This window comes from Tyto alba, unplaced genomic scaffold, assembly GCF_018691265.1.
Source record: "Tyto alba isolate M040663 unplaced genomic scaffold, T.alba_DEE_v4.0 Super-Scaffold_20000042, whole genome shotgun sequence".
In the NCBI taxonomy this organism is placed as follows: Eukaryota; Metazoa; Chordata; class Aves; order Strigiformes; family Tytonidae; genus Tyto; species Tyto alba.
Genome location: NW_024881293.1, coordinates 13,079,002 through 13,096,280, shown reverse-complemented (window position 1 = coordinate 13,096,280; position 17,279 = coordinate 13,079,002). Strand labels below are relative to the sequence as shown.

The following is a 17,279-nucleotide window of genomic DNA, read 5'->3' as shown; positions in this document are numbered from 1 at the left end:
GGTGCTGGGTGCCAGGGCTGGGTGACGGGTGCTGGTGCTGGGTGCTGGGTGCCAGGGCTGGGTGCTGGGTGCTGGTACAGCACAGCCATACTGGGTGCCAGGGCTGGGTGCTGGGTGCTGGGTGCCAGGGCTGGGTGACGGGTGCTGGTGCTGGGTGCTGGGTGCCAGAGCTGGGTGCTGGGTGCTGGTGCTGGATGCCTGTGCAGCACAGCCATGCTGGGTGCTGATGCTGGGCGCTGGTGCTGGGCGCTGGTGCTGGGTACTGGTCCAGCACAGCTAGCTAGCTGGGTGCTGGGTGCCAGTGCAGCCCAGCCATGCTGGGTGCCCGGGCTGGGTGCTGGGCGCTGATGCTGGGTGCCGACATTGCACAGCCGCGCAGAATGAGGCCCAGCACCAGCAAGACTCAGGGTGGGGGTGACACACCACCCCGGGGTGCTTACTGGGTGCTGGGCCCTGGTGCTGCTCCCAGTGCCGGAGACGTGGCCGTACCACCGGGGCTGGGACCCGCCATCGGCCTCAGCGAGGGGAGCGGGGCCGGATCCTTCCCGCAGGAGGGAGCGTGGCAGGACCCTGCCCAGCTGGAAGAACCCACGAGGTCTCTTAACAGCCCCCCCCCCCCCCCCCCCCCCGGCACCAAAACCTCAGCTGGGACCATCCCTGGCTGGGACGGAGGTGACCCCCCAGCACCCGGCTGCTGCCACCAGCTGCCACGGGCGCACAGCCCCACCGCGGGCAAAGGGGCTTTTGTCCCCTGGGCCCCGCAGGCAGGTGCCGGGGGTGCAGGCAGGAAGGGCAGAGCACCCAGGGATTACAGCGGGAAGAAAGCGATGCAGTGTGAGGCCAGCAAATGTTTTAATTCTCTTTAATTCCCCGGCTTCAGAGCGTCCCCGTGCTCGGCCACCGCGGCTGGGGTCATTTCCGTGTCCCCCTTTTCCCCGCCTCCCCCCATGCACACAGGGCTCTTCCCACCCTCCCTCCTTGGAGCTGTTTCGGAGGAAGGCGAGCGAAGGAGCCCGGCAGCACCGAAATATTGCAAAAGAACATCTTGAAGCCATTCTGCCATCTGTTGTGCTTTCAGCGCAATTAAGCAGGCAGCAGCCGTGCCAGGCAGCGGGGAGCATCCCTGCCTGCAACATGTGTGTCCCCCCCCACCTCTGCCAGGCCTGGGAAATAACCTCCTGGGGCTTGGGGTGGGTTTTTGGGTGCTGTGCCTCCTTCCCCTGCCAAACCCCGGCTGGCACCGCGGGGATCCGGCAGCTGCCTGGCAGCCGGGAGTGAGCGCCGGTGCCCGGGGCTTTGGGTGCTCGGCGGGTGCAGGCAAGGAGGCAGCTCCGCTCTCCCGGCTCGCCAGGCTGGGTGCCAGGGGGTCAGCGGGGCGCTCTGAGCCATGAGGGGTTCATTTTGGGGTGCAGGTGGGGAGCGGGAAGGGGGGATGACAGAAGGTGCTGCCCGGCGGGGGCTGCAGCACCCCAAAACCTCCCCTCCTTCTAGACTCAGGGCCTGGGGACACTTGGGTGGGGTGGGGGGGGGGTGGGGGGAGTCGGCTGTCCGGTGACACCGCACACCCAGCAAGGCCACAAGAAGCTGCCACAGACGGAGCTCAGCGCTGGGCTGAGACCTGCCCAACTCGTGTCACGAGCCCCAAGCCCCTGCTGCCATCCCACCAGGCCCCGAGGCAGCGCTTGGTGCGGGGGGGATTCGCCTCCGGAGCCACGGCTGCTGCCACCTCGGTGTTTGTCACCGTTCCCCGGCTGCTGACGGCGTTAACTTTCCTGGTAACGTTGGTTTATCCCCTTGATCTTGACGGGAGACGGGGAGGCAAGGGAAGCGTCCCCGGGGGAATCGCCGCTGCAAGCGCTGAGCTTTAATTAGGGACGGGAAATCTCCGCCGGCAGCCGTGCGGATAAGCGAGCCCGGCGCTGGAGAGGATTAGGACCAAAATAAAATCGTCTGTTCCGAAATGGCGAGCAAAATGCTCAGAGCCCAGATCTTGGTGATGCCGTGGGACCAGCACCGTGGGTACGGATGTGGGGAGCCGGCTGCCCGTCCCGCCATGCCAGGGCAAGTCCTGTGGTGACACCCACCAGTTTTGGGGGGTCCCGGGCCAGTGTGGGGGTCCCGGTGTGCCGGGGCGGTGGAGGTGCGGGGCGCAGGCGAACGGTGAAATCTGCGGTTACGGTTCTGGCTGCTGCCGCGCTCTCCTGGCCTCGGTGACCGACCGCGCCGCGGTAACAGGCTCTATTAGCATAAAACACCGGCACCGAGCCCAGCCGAGGACGGGGAGGATTAAACAGCCGGCTTCTTCTGCTAATTAATAATCCACTTGATTAAGAATTGTCTGTCAATATGTCACCAGCACAAGGACAGGCTCTGCGGCCACGAGCTGGGGACACCGCTCCATGGGGCCAGCATCCTCCTCCACACCCTGGCCACCCCCTGTGCCGCTCCAGCACACCCGGACCCCTCTCTGTGTCCCCTCTTGATTGCCACCATCTGATGTCATGGATCATGCTGATGATGTCATCAGCATCCTGCCTGCCCCCACAGCCCCCCTGTCCTCTCTGCCATCACCCAAAAGGCTGGGGGGCTCCCTGTGCCCAGCAAGGTGACACAACAAGGGCCCAGTCTGTCTGATGATGTCATTTGTCACGCAGGCTCGTGGTGATGTCACAGGATCCCACATTCACCCCAGGTGCCACCTGAGTGGGGCGTTGCCCATTCCCGCTCGACAGGTTGGGCAGATTTAGGCCATGAAGGATCCTGAAGCCTTGAGGTGCGGCAGGGCACCCCCAAAACGTGGGGGCAAAGGCAGATCCGTCCCCGGTGCTAAGTAAAAGCATCGTCCCCACCATCCCCAGCAGGTGACATCAGGGTCACAGCATCCAGCCGGGATGGGGACAGCAAGTTTTGGGGGGCAACATGCTCCCCCTCCTTCCAGCCCAAACCCCCCAGCGCTGCTGTGGAGCATGGAGGGCAGGCAGGGAGGGGGCAATGTCCCCCTGGGGCGGCTTTAGTACAGGGAGAGTGCAGCAGCGAGCAACAATAGCATCTCTCCCGGCCCTCGCGCAGGAATACGGAGCAATTAGCTAATTGCAGCAGGAGGTCATCGTGGGTGCCTGCTCCGGCCCCCCCCGGCGTGGCCGAGTGGGCTCCGTGCGTGGCAGACGCATCGCTTTGTGCTTAACCTACATTTGCTTTTGTCCTGGCCGGCGCAGCCGGAGCGCGCCCGGGGCCCCGCGTTCGGCACGGCCACGGCTCAGCACGTCCCCCGGCCCTGGGGTCCCTCTCAGCAGCCCCCAAACCCAAATTAAGCAGCCGGGGCTCAGCCTCGCTGCCCCTCGCGGGGCTAACGAGCCCGGGTAAGCGGGTCACGCTCAGGGAGGTGGTGACATGGTGACATGCCATCAGGCCGTGGCACGGTGTCACCAAGATGGGGATGGTGTTTCACCTCCTCCTGGGGGGTTAATCGCAGGAGCCTCTTCCCCAGGGTGTCTCCCCCAGAGCATCATCCTCCATCCCTTCCCAGGAGGACGGGGGGGCTCGGCAGCCTCTCACAGAGTGGCGCTCGCTAACGACAGCATCGACCGAGCTTTAATTATGAATAAATACGAGCTTTAATAACGAGCCTCGGCGTTCGCAGCCGCTGTACCGTGAGCAAACAAACAGAGGCAGAAGGCACCCGCTCCAGCTGTGACATGGAGGCCAGATGTGCAGGAGGGGAGCATCCAGGAGGGGTGGCAGGGGATGATGCTCAGCGGGGACCGCCCTGCTCGGGGATGTGGGCCTGGGGACCCATGAAACTCCTCTGCTCTGGGGGAGGGAGGGTCTCTGCAAAAAGGAGCACCAGGAGCAAAGGGGTTAAACCCCTGGGTTGGGGACTGGCTCCCAGTGTTCCCCCAGTGCATGGTGACAAGGTGATATTGGGGTGCAGCACACATGGCCGTGTCCTGCTCCACCCCCGGGGACACCCATCAGCACCCAGCCCCACCACCCTTCGTCTCCCATCGGGCTGCACCCACCACCCCAAAGGTGCCCCCACCCCGTGATCGAGCACCCTCAGCATCATCCCTCGGGCTCAGCGGGTCCTGGGTCCCCCTTTGCATCCCATCCCTGGAGGGTTCCCCCCCCAACCACTCCCCGCCTCTGCCTGGGTCCGACCCTGCGGAGCTGGTCCTCACAGTGGTGTCTCTTTAAATCTTTCCAAATCAAAGCACGAGCCCCTTGGGGGGGACTCACTGGGCCTGGGTGCACCCCCCCAGCCTGGGAAAGGGCTCCTCTGGCCCTAGACCCCAGGGAGAGGACACACAGGATTGGGTTATGGTTGTAATTACCGACAGCGGACGCTCACGGAAGCCTGGGGACCGGCAAATCCTCAAGGTGCAGTGAGAGCAACACCCCTAATTACCAGTCCCAAGTGTTAATGGCAATACTTGTACTGCTGCTTCTAATTAGTGGCTCCTGAGGGGGCCACACGTCACCATCCCCACACCCCTCCATGGGTCCTGTGCCTGGTGACACCGATGCCACCGGGATGTTCATGGCAAAGCCGAGCTCTGACTATTTTTACCTCCTCCTTGATGAAGTTTGTTGGGTTGGGCCCATCCCCGGGGGGTTTAGGAGCCCCAAGTGGGACCCTCGGCCTCGCAGGAGGGGCCGTGCCAGCGATGCCCCGTCTTTGTGTCCAGCAGCACACGGCATCCGGAGGCGGCGAGGAGAGAGCAAGTGAGCCAACACCTCCTGAAAAATCACCTCCAGAGACTGCGGGAGCCAGGTGCAGGGTCGTGGCAGGGAGAAAACACAGCCGTGGGTCCAAGGGATCCTTATTTCTCACCGCAGTTTCTCTCCCCTGGGCCAGGCGGGGATGAGCCTCACCCTTGTCCCAGCATCATCCACCTCGTCTTTCCTGGGATGCAGGAGCTGGATGGTCCTGCCACAGCCACAGCCTGTCCCCACGGCTTTAGGACAGCCCCGTAGGCTTGCCAGCCACCCTTTGGGTGCTGCGCCTAAAGCTGTCAGCACCCCTAAGTGACACCTCCACGCTCCCTTTTTCCCCCGTCCAACACCACCTAAATATCCCAGTGCATCTCCAGAATAACTGGTCCGGTGTGCCGAGGAGAACATCCCCGGCTTGCAGTTCTCCTCTGGAGCTGTGGCTGCCAGGATGGGGTTTGTTTTTAACAGGGATGACTTTTTTTCTGCCTCGGCTGCTGGCGGGGAAGCTCAGCGCTGGGGAAGGGGCCGAGGCGGCACAGCCGGTGCCGGTAACACGGCAAGAAGGGGCCATTGTGGTGAGGTGCAGCTGCGCGGGGGGGGGCGGGAGGGGAGCAATGGGAATGCAAAATGCTGGCGATGGGAAAGGCTTGGGGGATTCACCACCGCCCCCCGAGGGTGTTTCCCCACCCTGCACATGCCCCAGTGACAATAGGGGCTTTATGGGGAGCAACACCATCCCCTGTCCCAGGAGCTGTGGGGGGTCTGGCGTGTGATGCCCCAACGGGGCCAGGTGGGTGCTGGGGACACCTCGTCCCCACCCAGCCATGGGCTGACCCCCCTCAGCAAAGTGCTGGGTGCTGGGGGGTGCTCCCGGCGACTGGGTGCCCTTGGAGCCCAGGCTGTGCCACCAGCAACCTGCTCTCGAGCCTGATGGAGATGGGACCTTGAAGTGGTGTGACAAAGCGGCGCTGGGGACGAAGGGGAGGACAGACAGCGGCTCCGTGGTCTTCCCTCTGCAACGCGGTGGGCAGCAGCTCCCCTTTCGCTTTCCTGAGCTGTCGTGAATTATTCAGGCGCTGCCTCTCTGAGGATGCCCCCCCCACCCCCTGCACCCAGCTGGGGGGCCACAGGCGTGGGGAGCAGCAGGAACTGGTGCCACTGGTCGTGTGCTGGCCACCGAGTGCGAGAGGGAGCGGGGTGAGATGTGCGACCTCCCCAAGCGCGGGGCGATGCTCAGCGTGCGGGAGCCGTCACAAACCACCATTTCATTTCGCCGAGAGGAGGAAAGGGGGGAGCGAGGCAGCACGCGAGCTGGCCCAGATCCTGTTTCTTCTCTTTTTTATTCTCTGTTTTCCTGCAGCGCCAGTCCTCATCCTCTCCGCTGAACGGCAATGGCTGCTCCAGCCACGCCGGCAGCGCTTTGTGCCACCCCGCAAGGATGGGGGGAGCCCCGGTGTGGTCCCCAGCCGAGCACCACCCTCAGCTGCTGCTGGGACCCCAAAAGGGTTTGGGGTGCAGCTGCGGGGCGGGGAGTGAAGTGGAGAGCTGTGCAATGCAGGGGACTGACCCCGAGATGCTCCCGGGGAGGGGCTGGAGACAGGGAAGCGGGGGTCTGCATGCTGGGCACACTGGGGGTGTACTGGGGGGAGCAGGGTGCCCCCCACACACCCATCCCGTCCCATCACCCTCCACAGAACCTTCAGCAGTGGCCTGAGAGGGGTGAGGTGAGCACAGCAGCCAGGGCTGCAGGGATGTCCCAGCGATGGGGACATGGGATGGGACAGCGATGGGGGCGCAGAACAGGGCAGCAATGGGGACAGGGGATGGGGCAGGAATGGGGACAGGGGATGGGGCAGGAATGGGGACAGGGGATGGGGCAGAAGCCACCACTGGGAAGCCGCTACGTGCTGCTGGTGCTTCCCCAGCTCCATTCCCTGCTTCCCCCTGATCTATCACGGCTCCCCAGCCCGCCGGCCCGTGCCGCGCTGTTTCCGGCTAACGGCTTGCATCCCATCGCTGCAAGTGGCCACCGGGAACAGACGGGCCCGGGAGGGTGATTTACGCCCGGCAGGTTGACGCCGCAACTGTTGGGGAGAGCGGGAACAGCTGCTCCGGCTGTTCCAGCACAACGTGGGGCCAGGAGCAAATCCCGGGGGGGCAGCGGGAGTGGGCGATGTCAGGCACCACCGTGGGGTGGGGGGGGACAGCAGGATCGGGGTGGGGGGGCTGAGATTTGTTTCCCAGCCGCTGCGTGAGACCGAGATACAAGTCAAAACTGCGGTTAATCCAGACTTTAATCCGCTCTAAATCCCACCTTTAATCTGTTTAATGCCACCTTTCAGAATTAGGATCCTGCACGGTGGCTCCTTCCCGCTGAGCGAGGAGGAGGAGGAGGAGGATGCTCTGACAGTCCCGATGCTGGGGAGCTCGGGATGGGGGTGCAAACCTCGGCACGGCTCTGTGGGACCACGGGGCTCGGGGGGGTCCCCAGCACAGGGACGAGTTGACAGCCACGACCCCCCCGGTTGCTTCACCCCAGCCTAGAAACCCCACCACAAGGCTGACAGCAGCCCGGGCTGCCCGCCTCGAAAGGGGGGGGGGTTTCCCACGACACCCCAGTGAGAAACCAGCCCTGCACCCACCCGTGGGGGCTGCCACCACTCGCCACCCACCATGCCAGACCCCACTTCCCCCAGCCAAGCGGCAGAGATGCCTGTCCCCGGTTTGTGGGGGCGGTAGCGGGTGGAGTGTGGGGGGGGGCGCGGGTTTAGGGTCTGGGGGCACCCCCCTCCCTTCCCAACCTCCCCCGCACCTCCCCCCCCCCCAACAGCCACCCCCACGCCCCAGCACGCTGCTCCCAGCAAAGGGCGGGAGAGGGGCGGAAAGGGGCCCGGTGCGGGGATGTTGGCACCGGAGCAGGCGTCCCGCGGACCCCCCACGCCGTCGCCCCCTTCCCACGGGTGTCGCACACCCGGGGTCCTCCACGCGCAGGCGAGAGGGGACTTTGCGAGACCCACCCCACCCCCCCCGGTGCTGCCCACGCTCAGCCCGGTCTATCAGCGCCCTCCTAAATTCTTGCTCAAAAGCGCTCCGGCACCTGGCCAGCATCCCACGCCGTTTCCACGCGTGACCGCCTCACCCACGCACGCCCCCCTCACCCACCCGGATCCCCGTCACCCAGGCGGCCCCGTACAGACCCGAGGGAGGCCCCCGTGCCCGCCACCGCCGTGCCCGATCCACGCCGCGCTAACGGGACGGGCCCACGCACGCCGTGTCCCGCAGGGCCGGGCCCGCCGCCGGTCCCTCTCCCCCCCCCCCCCCCGAGGCGGGGGGGGAAACCCCAATAGCGCGCTCCCATTGGCTGCTTCGTAGCAAGCCCCGCGTCGCCATTGGCTGGGGCCGCCCGTGGGTCCCGCCCCCACCGCCGCCGCGCCCGGCCCCGCTCGGGACTTCGCAGCAGCCGCGGGCGGGAGGCCCGGACCCGCCGGGCACCGGGCACCGGGCACCGGGCACCGGCTGCGGGGGCACGGCCGCGCCCGGGCAGGGAGAGGCGCTGGGGGTAAGCGAACCCGCCTCCCCCCCCTCCCCGGCCAGCCCCGTCCCGCCCCGCCGGAGCACCGGAGCAGCCCCGGTCTCGGCGCCGCGCTCCCCCGAGGCAGGCAGCAGGTAAGGGCCGGCCGGGCTCCGCTGCCCGCCGGTGCAGCGCTGCCGGGATCGGGCCCCTTCCGGTTCCACCGGTCCGTGGGGGGCGGGGCACTCGGTACCGGCGTGGCTCGTGTTTCCCACCCCGGGACCGCTAGCGGGACGAAGCCTTTCGTCCCGGGAGGCGAGCGCACCCCTCACCCCCGGGGCATCGGCCGTGTCCCCCCCCCCCCTCCCGGTGTCACCGGACACCGGCGGCCCCACCTGCCCCACGGGGCAACGCAGCCCCGGGGAGCCCCGAGGGGTGGGGGGGGATCGAGGGTTCAGGGAACCCCAAGGGGCAGGAGCTGCTGAGTGAGCAGAGCCCGGAGCTGTTCCCGGGAGCCCCTGGTCGTGCCTCAGTTTCCCCACGGGGGTAAAACACAGGGAAAGAGCGATCTCCCCCCACAAAACCAGTGGGAAATCCGAGGAGGGGCTGGGTCCGGTGGGCGACGGCTAACGGGAGTTTGGAGAAGGCACTGGAGCCCCCCCCGCCATGGGGACGCCTGCGGAGCCCACGTGCGAGAGCAGGGACGGGTGCCCCACAGCAGCACTCGGCACCGAGCATCGCCCCGTCTTTCCCCCGCACCCGGCCGCTGCCCGTCCCCCGGGCTCCAAAGGATGAAATTCCTCCAATCCCAGAGAGACGAATCCCATTGGGGAGGCTGGATCCTGCCGGGAGCAAGAGAGTTGGGTGTAAAACTTCCCAACTCCCACCCACCAAAGCTCTGTCAGCTCTGGAGCAGGGAAGGATTTGGGCCATAAATATTCTTTGCCGACCTCAAGCCCAGCACCGGATCCAAATTGTCCCGTGGAGCTTTTCTTCCCTCCCGGAGCAGCTTTGTCCTCGCCGATCCCCCGGCAGGAAGCATGTGATGCACCAAGGCCCCCGCCACGGGACGGATGGACAGACGGACGGTGGTTTGGCCTCTGTTTTTCCCCCCCTCATCTCCGTTTTCCACTTCCCCATGAGTCTCCTGAGCCTCCGTCTGCTCCAAAAGAAGGAGAAAGGAAGTCGCTGCTGGAGCGAGCAGCCTGATGGCAGCTTGGTAAAGAAAAGGAGGAAATGGAAGGCGAGACAGATGCTTCAAAATAACCCCCCCTTCCTTCTCCTCTCTGTAAAATAACCCCCGCTTCCTCCTCCTCCTCTCCCTGCTGCAGCTGCCTCCCCCCTGGAGCACAGTAGTCCCGGGGGAATTCCTTGATATGGCACTGGCTCAGCTCCCCCATCCTGAATCAGCACAAGGCAGCACCCCGGGGATTGCACCGGGGGTACCCCCCACCCCCGCCGGAGCAACTGTGGTCGGCACCTCTCCGTGTGCCAGGATCCCGTTCCCATGCGGTGCCGGCAAACGGGAAACGCCGGCGGGATTCACCACCCACGCTTGGGGTTGGCATCGCTGGAGCCCCCTCGGATCGGCCGCTCGGCTCTTTGCACAGACACGTCGGAGTTGCCGGAGCAGATCGGCGTTCCCAGGCATCGGTGCACGCTGGATTTGGTGCAAAGGAGAAACCAAAAAGCTGCTGCTCCTTCCCACAGGTGCCGGGGCTGCGAATGCAGCTGTGGCGCGGGCACCTGCGGGAAGGAGAAAATGGGATGGGGGGAAGTTCAGATCCCGGTGCCGGAGGTGGTGGGGACAATGCTGGGGACATGGCCGAGCGCTTGGCAGCGCCGCTGGCGCGTGTGCCAGGAGCGAGCGGAGCGAGATGCACCGTGCGGTGCCCAGCCGAGGCGCTGCCAGCGTTCCCTGCCTCCTTCCCGGAGCCGTGCTGGCCGCGGGTTTTGCCATCCTTGCCAAGAAATTAGTTTTTCCTCAGGCAAGGTGTTTACTCAGTGGCTTCCTCTCTGGCCTCACCCCGCTCGGCACACACGCGCCGGACCCGGCGGCTCTCCGTGTTTGCACCCATGGCAACGTGCGAGGGACGGCTATTGCAAAAGGCGGTGCGCGTCCTTCCTTCTCCTCCTCCTCCTCTTCCTCCTCTGCTGCCCCAGCGCTGGTAAAATGGGGTCTGGAAGCTGGCGGGGTCACGGGCGGTGGGGGGACGGGCTGGTGACGGCGGTCAGGCTCTCCGGTTACATCCCCGTGCCACGCCGGCGCTCCGACCCGTCTCCTGTAATCCAGCGCGGCGGCAGGTTTTAATTAATTAATAGGGGTTGGAGGCACAGGGAGCTGGTGGAAAGCGGTGGCGGGGGACAGAGAGCAGAGCAATGGGATCCCATCTACCCCTCCTTGTGTTTGGCCAAGGGTTTGGGGCGGCCGGGGATACTGGGGTGCAGAGCCAGGGATGTTTTCCAGAGCAGCGGGAGGAAACGACATGTGGGATGGAGGGAAAACTGGGGAGATGTCCACCATTAAATATTTACCCTAGCTGGGAAGATGATGCTTCTGTGTCGGAGGAAACTTGTAGCAAGACAGCTACAAGTTAATATGGCCCTGGAGGGGAGGAGGAAGAGGAGGAGGAAGAGGAGGCAGAGGTGCCTCTGTTCTCAGCTGGAGCTTTGCGGAGCCCTCCCCTCACACCACATGCTTGCTCTGTGCTGCTCCATAAATCGTTTAAGTGCTTTTATTTTCCTGTGTGAAATATTCAGCCTGGTGCCAGGGGAGTCGGGGGGGGACTCAAATGGGACACACGAGCACACAGAGCCGCTGGTGGGCACCCGGTGACTGGGACGGTCGGGGAAGAGCAGGTAGAAATTACCCTGGGATGGCATCGCTGCTGGGTTTGGCCCCTGTGGTGTAAATGAGCTGCTCACGTGGCGGCTCTGCCACGGCACGTGCCAGCGCCGGCGGTCCCAGGTGCTGGCAGGATGACAGGGTCTCATGTTCCACCCCCCTCACCCCCCTGCAAACCAGGAGCTTAAATTGATGCTTTTTATTGAGAGAGCCGGACTCTGCTCTTGCTTGCGCCCGCCGTGGTGTAGGAGATGTTTTACAGGGGGGGGGATCCCCGTGGGATGGGGGCTGAGGTTGCAGCTGGGTGTTGGATGAGATGCTCGTGGGTGCTGGTCAGGTGGGGAGGAACGCCAAACCTGCTGGTGGAGGTGCTGGCGGGGCTGCCCATCCTCTGCCAGCGCTGGATTTGGCCCTCGGCGCGGCTGGGATGCTGCTGTGCCCCGGTGCTGGCACCCGTCCGTCCCCAGGGCAGGGACTTTGCCCATGTCACCTCATCCCCATCCAGATGTCCCAACCTTCAGCCGAGCCCTCGCACCCACCGCTGTGAACCCCACCCTGAAACCTGCAAAATGGGTGGAAACCCCCCCCCAAAATGGGCGGTGACTGTCCCCAAAGCCACCGTTGGGACCACAGCCCCACCGCGCTCTTCCGGAGCAGGGAGGGACTCAGTGAATGCAACACCCGGCTGCTCTGTTTTGGTAGAAGAAGCTGGTTTTTGAGGGCGTTTTCATTAAAAAGAAGAAGGGGGAGAAAAAAAAAACAAGTCCTGAGCAGGGCTGGAAACTTCAGCGACAGGAAGGAAATGGGGTGGTTTATTTCAGTCTCGAGTTTGCTCGTCGGGGCAAGGCTTGCCTCTTCCGCGCGCCGATAGCAGCCCCTCCACGAACAATGGGGTCGCGGGGCCCTTCCCGGCAGGAAAACGGCTCGTTCCAGTGAAATCTCCCAGTTGGTGCTGAGTCAGCAGGTCCTGGTGGGACAGAGCGTGGTGCGGAGGGTGCTGGGTTAACCGGCCTGGTGCTGAGCGGGAGCGAATGCGCTGGGAGGTGAGCTTGGGTTTCCTTGGGGTTTGCAGCCAGCGACCTGCAAAACAGCCCACGGGCGCTGGAGAGGGAGAAGGTCATGTTTTTAGGGTCCAGGAAAGACCCCCAGCCACTGCTTCGTGCCTCAGTTTCCCCCCACGGGCGGGAAATCTCCCCAATCCTTGGCAGGAGGAGGCTGTGGGGCAGCCAGGCGTTATTCGGTGCCAGGAGTGGAGGGTTGATGTTATTACAGTCGCTAATTGGGAGCCGTGGGCACGCGGAGCAGCTCACAGGAGCCGGCGCTTCCTATTTTTTTATGGGCTCCACAGGTGGGGTTTGCACTCACTTTATGGCTGTGGTCGCCCAACAGATTGCTCAGGTGTGGGAATTCCTATTTTTCTCGACACCGCTCCCGGCAGGGGAGCCCAGGGCACCCCACAGCCACGGTGGGACGCAAAGGAGGGGACTTCCAGGGTGCCAACACCACGGCAAAGTCCTGCTCGGAGGAGGCTGCCCGCCATGGGCAGAGCGAGTCCCCCGTACAGCCAAGGGAGAGAAGATTTAGCCACGCTGCCTCTGCCCATCCTGCCCGTCTCCCCAGGCTCGGCTCCGGCAGCATCTCGTGCACGGGGCCATCGGCATTAAATGAGCCCGACCCGCCTGGGAGCTGCCGACAGCTCTGCAAATGCAGCCACTGCTTTGTCATTTCTGTCTTATTAAGCGCGAGAGCCTCAGCTCGAAGCTCACGCTGGCAAAAATCAATGTTTTCACGTCGAAGGAAATACTTCCAAACCTCTGTGTTTTTCCTAAGGGCTGTAAATAACGCTGCATGCGGCGGCTCGCATGGCACCGGTGACGGCAGCTCCGTTACTGCTCGCTTAATTCACGCCCTCGCAGAGCCTCGGCCGCCCTCGGGGAGCCGGCGGCTGGATGGTGCTGGGGAAGCCGGCGCTCAGCTTGCACCACTGCCCCTGCACCATCGCCCTTGCACCATTGCTCTTGCACGACCGGCTGCAGTGAGACGGAGCCTTGGCCACGGCGGGGTACCCGAGCCCCGTGGGAAGCCGGGGTTTGTCCCGAGAGCCCAGTGTGTGCTCCGTGGTGGTAGGGGCGAGATCAAGGATCCCCGTGGTGGCTCAGCTTTGGGGGGGATTTCACAGGGCTGCCCCCAATGGGGACAGACTCGGTTCTTGCACTGGAATAACCCTAACTTTCCCCTCTCTATCCTTGGCCAATTTATCCCCCTCCATTCTCACACCAGCAGCATCCTTTAGCTTAAATAGCTCTTCTCCCTCGCTGGTGACGTATTTATAGCGTGATCCCATCCCTTCCCTGCTCTTGCTTTGCCAGGCTGACCGTGCCACGTGCAGGCTCTTGCATAAGCAACCCCCATCTCTGGCCATCCATCCTGGCGCAGGAGCCGGTTGTTATCATGCTGTTCTCGCCTCCCCCGTGATTTGTAGCTCTGCGATTTCCCGGGGCAAGATGCATCTCCAGGGTCAGTGGCATTTTGTTCATTCACGGCGGTTTTTGAAGCCATAATCTGCCCAAGATGATTGATTTGGTCCTGCTGGCGTGGGGGGAGTCAGGCTGTAGGTGAGCAAGGGGTGAGGTTTCTGGCTTGCTGAATTATTCACCTCCGTGCGATGCTCGTGCCGGCTCTGGAGGAAGCCGAGATGGTGGCAGAACGAGTCCAAGCTCCGACGGCGTGGGCATACCAGGGCAGGCGGTGCCGGAGAAAAAGGCTTCGACACGTGTTGGTGGGTGCTGCAAAGTGGCCGTGCCGCTCCAGCCTCGGTGAGCACCGGGCTGTACGCCAGCACGTGGCTGTGCCCGCTGCGGTGGGTGACTCAGCCATCACCTGGGCTGTCCCCAGCTCACCCTGCAGGAAATGAGTCACGTTTTAAGGAAGAAAAAATGTTAAAATGATGGGGCAATAGTCCTTCCTGCACCAGGAGGAGGGCAGCACCAGTCACAGCTGGGAGAAGGGGGTGGAGGGTCGCGGACAATTCCCAGGTAGGGAGACCTCGCTCGCCCCCGATGCTGCCCGTCGCGCTGCAGCATCTCCCCAGAGCTCGGGGGAAGGAAGGTGGGAACACCCTGTAACTCATCCCACCAACAAAACCTGGGGCGTGAGTTCAGCTTTCGCCTGCCTCAGCACCCAGGAGCTTGCCATGGGCCAGAGATGCTCTTTCTCCTTCCAGAAGGCTGCGTGGGGAGGAGAGGGGATGGGGACCGACCGAGGGCATGGGCTGAACTGTGTGTGTGTCCCTCTTCCCTCTGCAGAGATGGACACCTTCAGCACCAAGAACTTGGCCCTGCAGGCCCAGAAGAAGCTCTTGAGCAAGATGGCTACCAAGACCATAGCCAACGTCTTCATTGATGACACCAGCAGCGAGATCTTGGATGAGCTCTACCGGGCCACCAAGGAGTACACCCACAACCGCAAAGAGGCCCAGAAGATCATCAAAAACCTCATCAAGATCGTCATGAAGCTGGGCGTGCTCTACCGCAACGGGCAGTTCAGTCCCGAGGAGCTGCTGGTGATGGAGCGCTTCCGCAAGAAGGTGCACACCTTAGCTATGACGGCTGTCAGCTTCCACCAGATAGACTTCACCTTCGACCGCAGGGTCATGTCGGGCGTGCTGACAGAGTGCCGGGACCTGCTGCACCAGGCTGTCAACGGGCACCTGACGGCCAAATCCCACTCCCGCATCAACCATGTCTTCAATCACTTTGCGGACTATGAGTTCCTCTCGGCTCTCTACGGGCCATCCGAGCCCTACCGCACCCACCTGAAGAGGATTTGTGAAGGGGTTAACAAGATGCTGGAGGAGGACAACATATGAAGTTGGCCAAGACGGGCCATTGGCAGTGACTGCTGGACTCTGCCTCCTGTGAGACCGAGGATGGGACGTATGCCTGTTTTGACCACCATGAGGCTTGTCGTCCTCTTCTCCTCTGTAGTGCTAACTGATTTTCTCCTCATTTCTACAAAAGAATGAACTTCTTGACTTTGTCTAACCCTTGCCCGGGGTCTGCAAACCCTCCCTGCACTGGGCTTGAGTCCTTTCCAGGTGATCCTGGGCCTCTGGGCTCCTGCTGTACAGTTTGATTTCCTTTGCCCACCAAGTGCTCTTAGCTTAGAGTCCAAGGAACTGGACTGCTCACCTTGAACTCTATTGTAACTCTCCCGGGGGAAAACCAAACCAAAGACTCGTGGTGTGTTAACACCTCTAAGCGGGTGGGCAGTTGCTTGGATGAACGGTTGTGAGACCCTAAGACCAACAGGTCGTGGAGCCCCATGGTTTGTCTTTCAGCAGCTCCATGACATGATGGGAGCAAACCACGGGCCAGGCTCGTGCTGCCCAGGGTAGGAAGGCTAGCATGGGCTTTGGCCTCCTGAAAGACAAGTCCTTGACACCAGAAAGATCCCACCTTGCTGTCCCTTGGGGCTGGAGGGACCCACTCCTTCCCTGCACCCCAGGCACACCCCTTCATCCAAGACCCAACTCCCCCCACCAGCCTCCCGGGACGGTACCACCGCAGTGGCTCTGAAGCCTTCCTCCGTGGTTGTCCAAAGCTCTCCCTAGGTTTTCATATGTTTTACGTGTCCTCGACTGAGTTATGATTGTTATTTTTTAGCAAACTCTGTAGCCCTGATGAGTTATTTAAATAAACTCACCTGTTTGGCCTGGGTGCTTCCATGCGGTTGTTACAGAGGCGGTTGCCAGTGATAAAATGAGCGCTGGGGGCAGTTGGTTTTGTCTTTTAAATGGCAATTTCTCTCTGCAACCTGGGGTTTTTACTCTCCATTCCCTGGCATCGCTGCCGGCCAGGCTGCCCCTGCTCCGTGGCACAGCAGCTCCCAGCTTTGCATGGCCGGCGCTGAACTGGTGGGAGGAAACATGGTACAAAACCCAGCACAAACCGATGGCAAATGTCTGGGGTCCCAGAAGGGAGCAAATTCTGCTCCCACACAGGCACCCACACGTGCTCCTCTGCAGCCCTGTGTCCCCTCGCTGCACAGCGGGAGCTGGAAAAGCACAACCCTGATAGCAGCAAGCAACGGGCAACTTTGCAGAATTCAATGCAGGCACGTTGTAAAAGCGCTGTGCTCTCAGAGCGTGGATGCACCCGCCGTGGCCCGCTTCCAACATGCTGATCGGGGCTCTGAGCACCGAAAATTGCCCTTTTTAGCATACAAGACGCAGCACAATCTCAGCCGGCCTTATCTCCGCGACCTTCTTGTGCCTCCTGTTCCATGGGATGTCTCCAGGCACGGGAGGCTGCCAACGCTCGCGGGCAGAGAACGGCTCCACGGCTCCCGTTCGCTGCTCCCTTTCCACCGCTGGCTCGAGGCACCGATAACTTTCAGCCTTAAAGATGAAATAAAAGAAATAAAGCCCCTATCTCTGTGGTTTCACAGGCCTGGCTGCAGCGATCGCAGCTAATTGAATGGCGCGGCGCAGCCCGGGGCGGGGGGTGAAGCACATTTACAGGTGTGCATGGAGAAGAACACGGCCAAGGTCCACCGAGGTGTTGGTCCCTTGGAGGGGGACAGGGCGAAGTCGGTTTTTGGCGCTTGGCATTTGAGAACAGACGTTCCCGTCCCCGCCGGGCTCGCGGCAGCTGTCAGGCGTGTGCTGAAGAGGAGCCGGAGCTGGGAACGACTCGGCGGAGTTACCGGCAGATGCGGCGAGCAGGCAAAGTGGAACGGGGCTGACGGGTGCGGCGGCGGCACCGACAGCCAGAAACGCTTCGCTGGGCTGTTCTCGAGGCGCGTGTCAGCACCAGCTGCCAGACGCTCCTTAATTGCATGAAACATCTCTGCTCAGATGAGCCCCGGCTCACGGCTGTTCCCTTTGTCCCCAGGGTTTCGTACACCCCAGGACCACACAACCCACCAAACGCCCAGCACCAGCTTTCCCTCACGTCCTAATCTGTAATTTCTCCCCTCACGGCAAACACCCACCTCGTTCCCAAACTTTTTTTGTCTTGGAATTGCCCCGGACAGCGCACACGCTGCTAGAAAAGCCGTATTACAGCCTGCGTTTCCCATCCCAACCCTGGCTGTACAAGTCTGGGACAAACGAGCCCCTGCAACTCCCTTTGGTCTGGTTCTCTCCAAGCGACTGGTTAAACAGGGAGGAAGGTCAGAGACCTGCAACATCAGCACCCTAAGCTTGGA

General features: G+C 62.8%; 1 protein-coding gene across 4 annotated transcripts; it reads left to right on the top strand.

Moving 5' to 3' along the window:
• The first annotated feature begins 8,178 nt into the window (after positions 1-8,178).
• Positions 8,179-15,783, top strand: TNFAIP8L1 (TNF alpha induced protein 8 like 1). 4 transcript variants are annotated; one of them, XM_032994640.2, is made up of 3 exons: positions 11,837-12,112; positions 13,439-13,586; positions 14,375-15,783. In XM_032994640.2, exons 1-3 carry the CDS (start codon positions 12,101-12,103, stop codon positions 14,935-14,937), a joined length of 723 nt encoding a protein of 240 aa, XP_032850531.1. In that variant the 5' UTR covers positions 11,837-12,100; the 3' UTR covers positions 14,938-15,783. The 4 variants fall into 4 exon arrangements, with proteins under 4 accessions (XP_042651042.1, XP_042651043.1, XP_032850531.1 ...); XM_042795108.1 differs by lacking the exons at positions 11,837-12,112; positions 13,439-13,586 and adding an exon at positions 8,179-8,379; XM_042795109.1 differs by lacking the exons at positions 11,837-12,112; positions 13,439-13,586 and adding an exon at positions 8,220-8,272.
• Positions 15,784-17,279: the final 1,496 nt, after the last annotated feature.

What these genes read in the sequence shown, in the direction of transcription:
- TNFAIP8L1 (XM_032994640.2), top strand. An exon ending in GGGCAAGATGCATCTCCAGG is followed by an intron (nt 13,587 to 14,374) that starts GTCAGTGGCATT and finishes TTCCCTCTGCAG; the next exon opens with AGATGGACACCTTCAGCACC.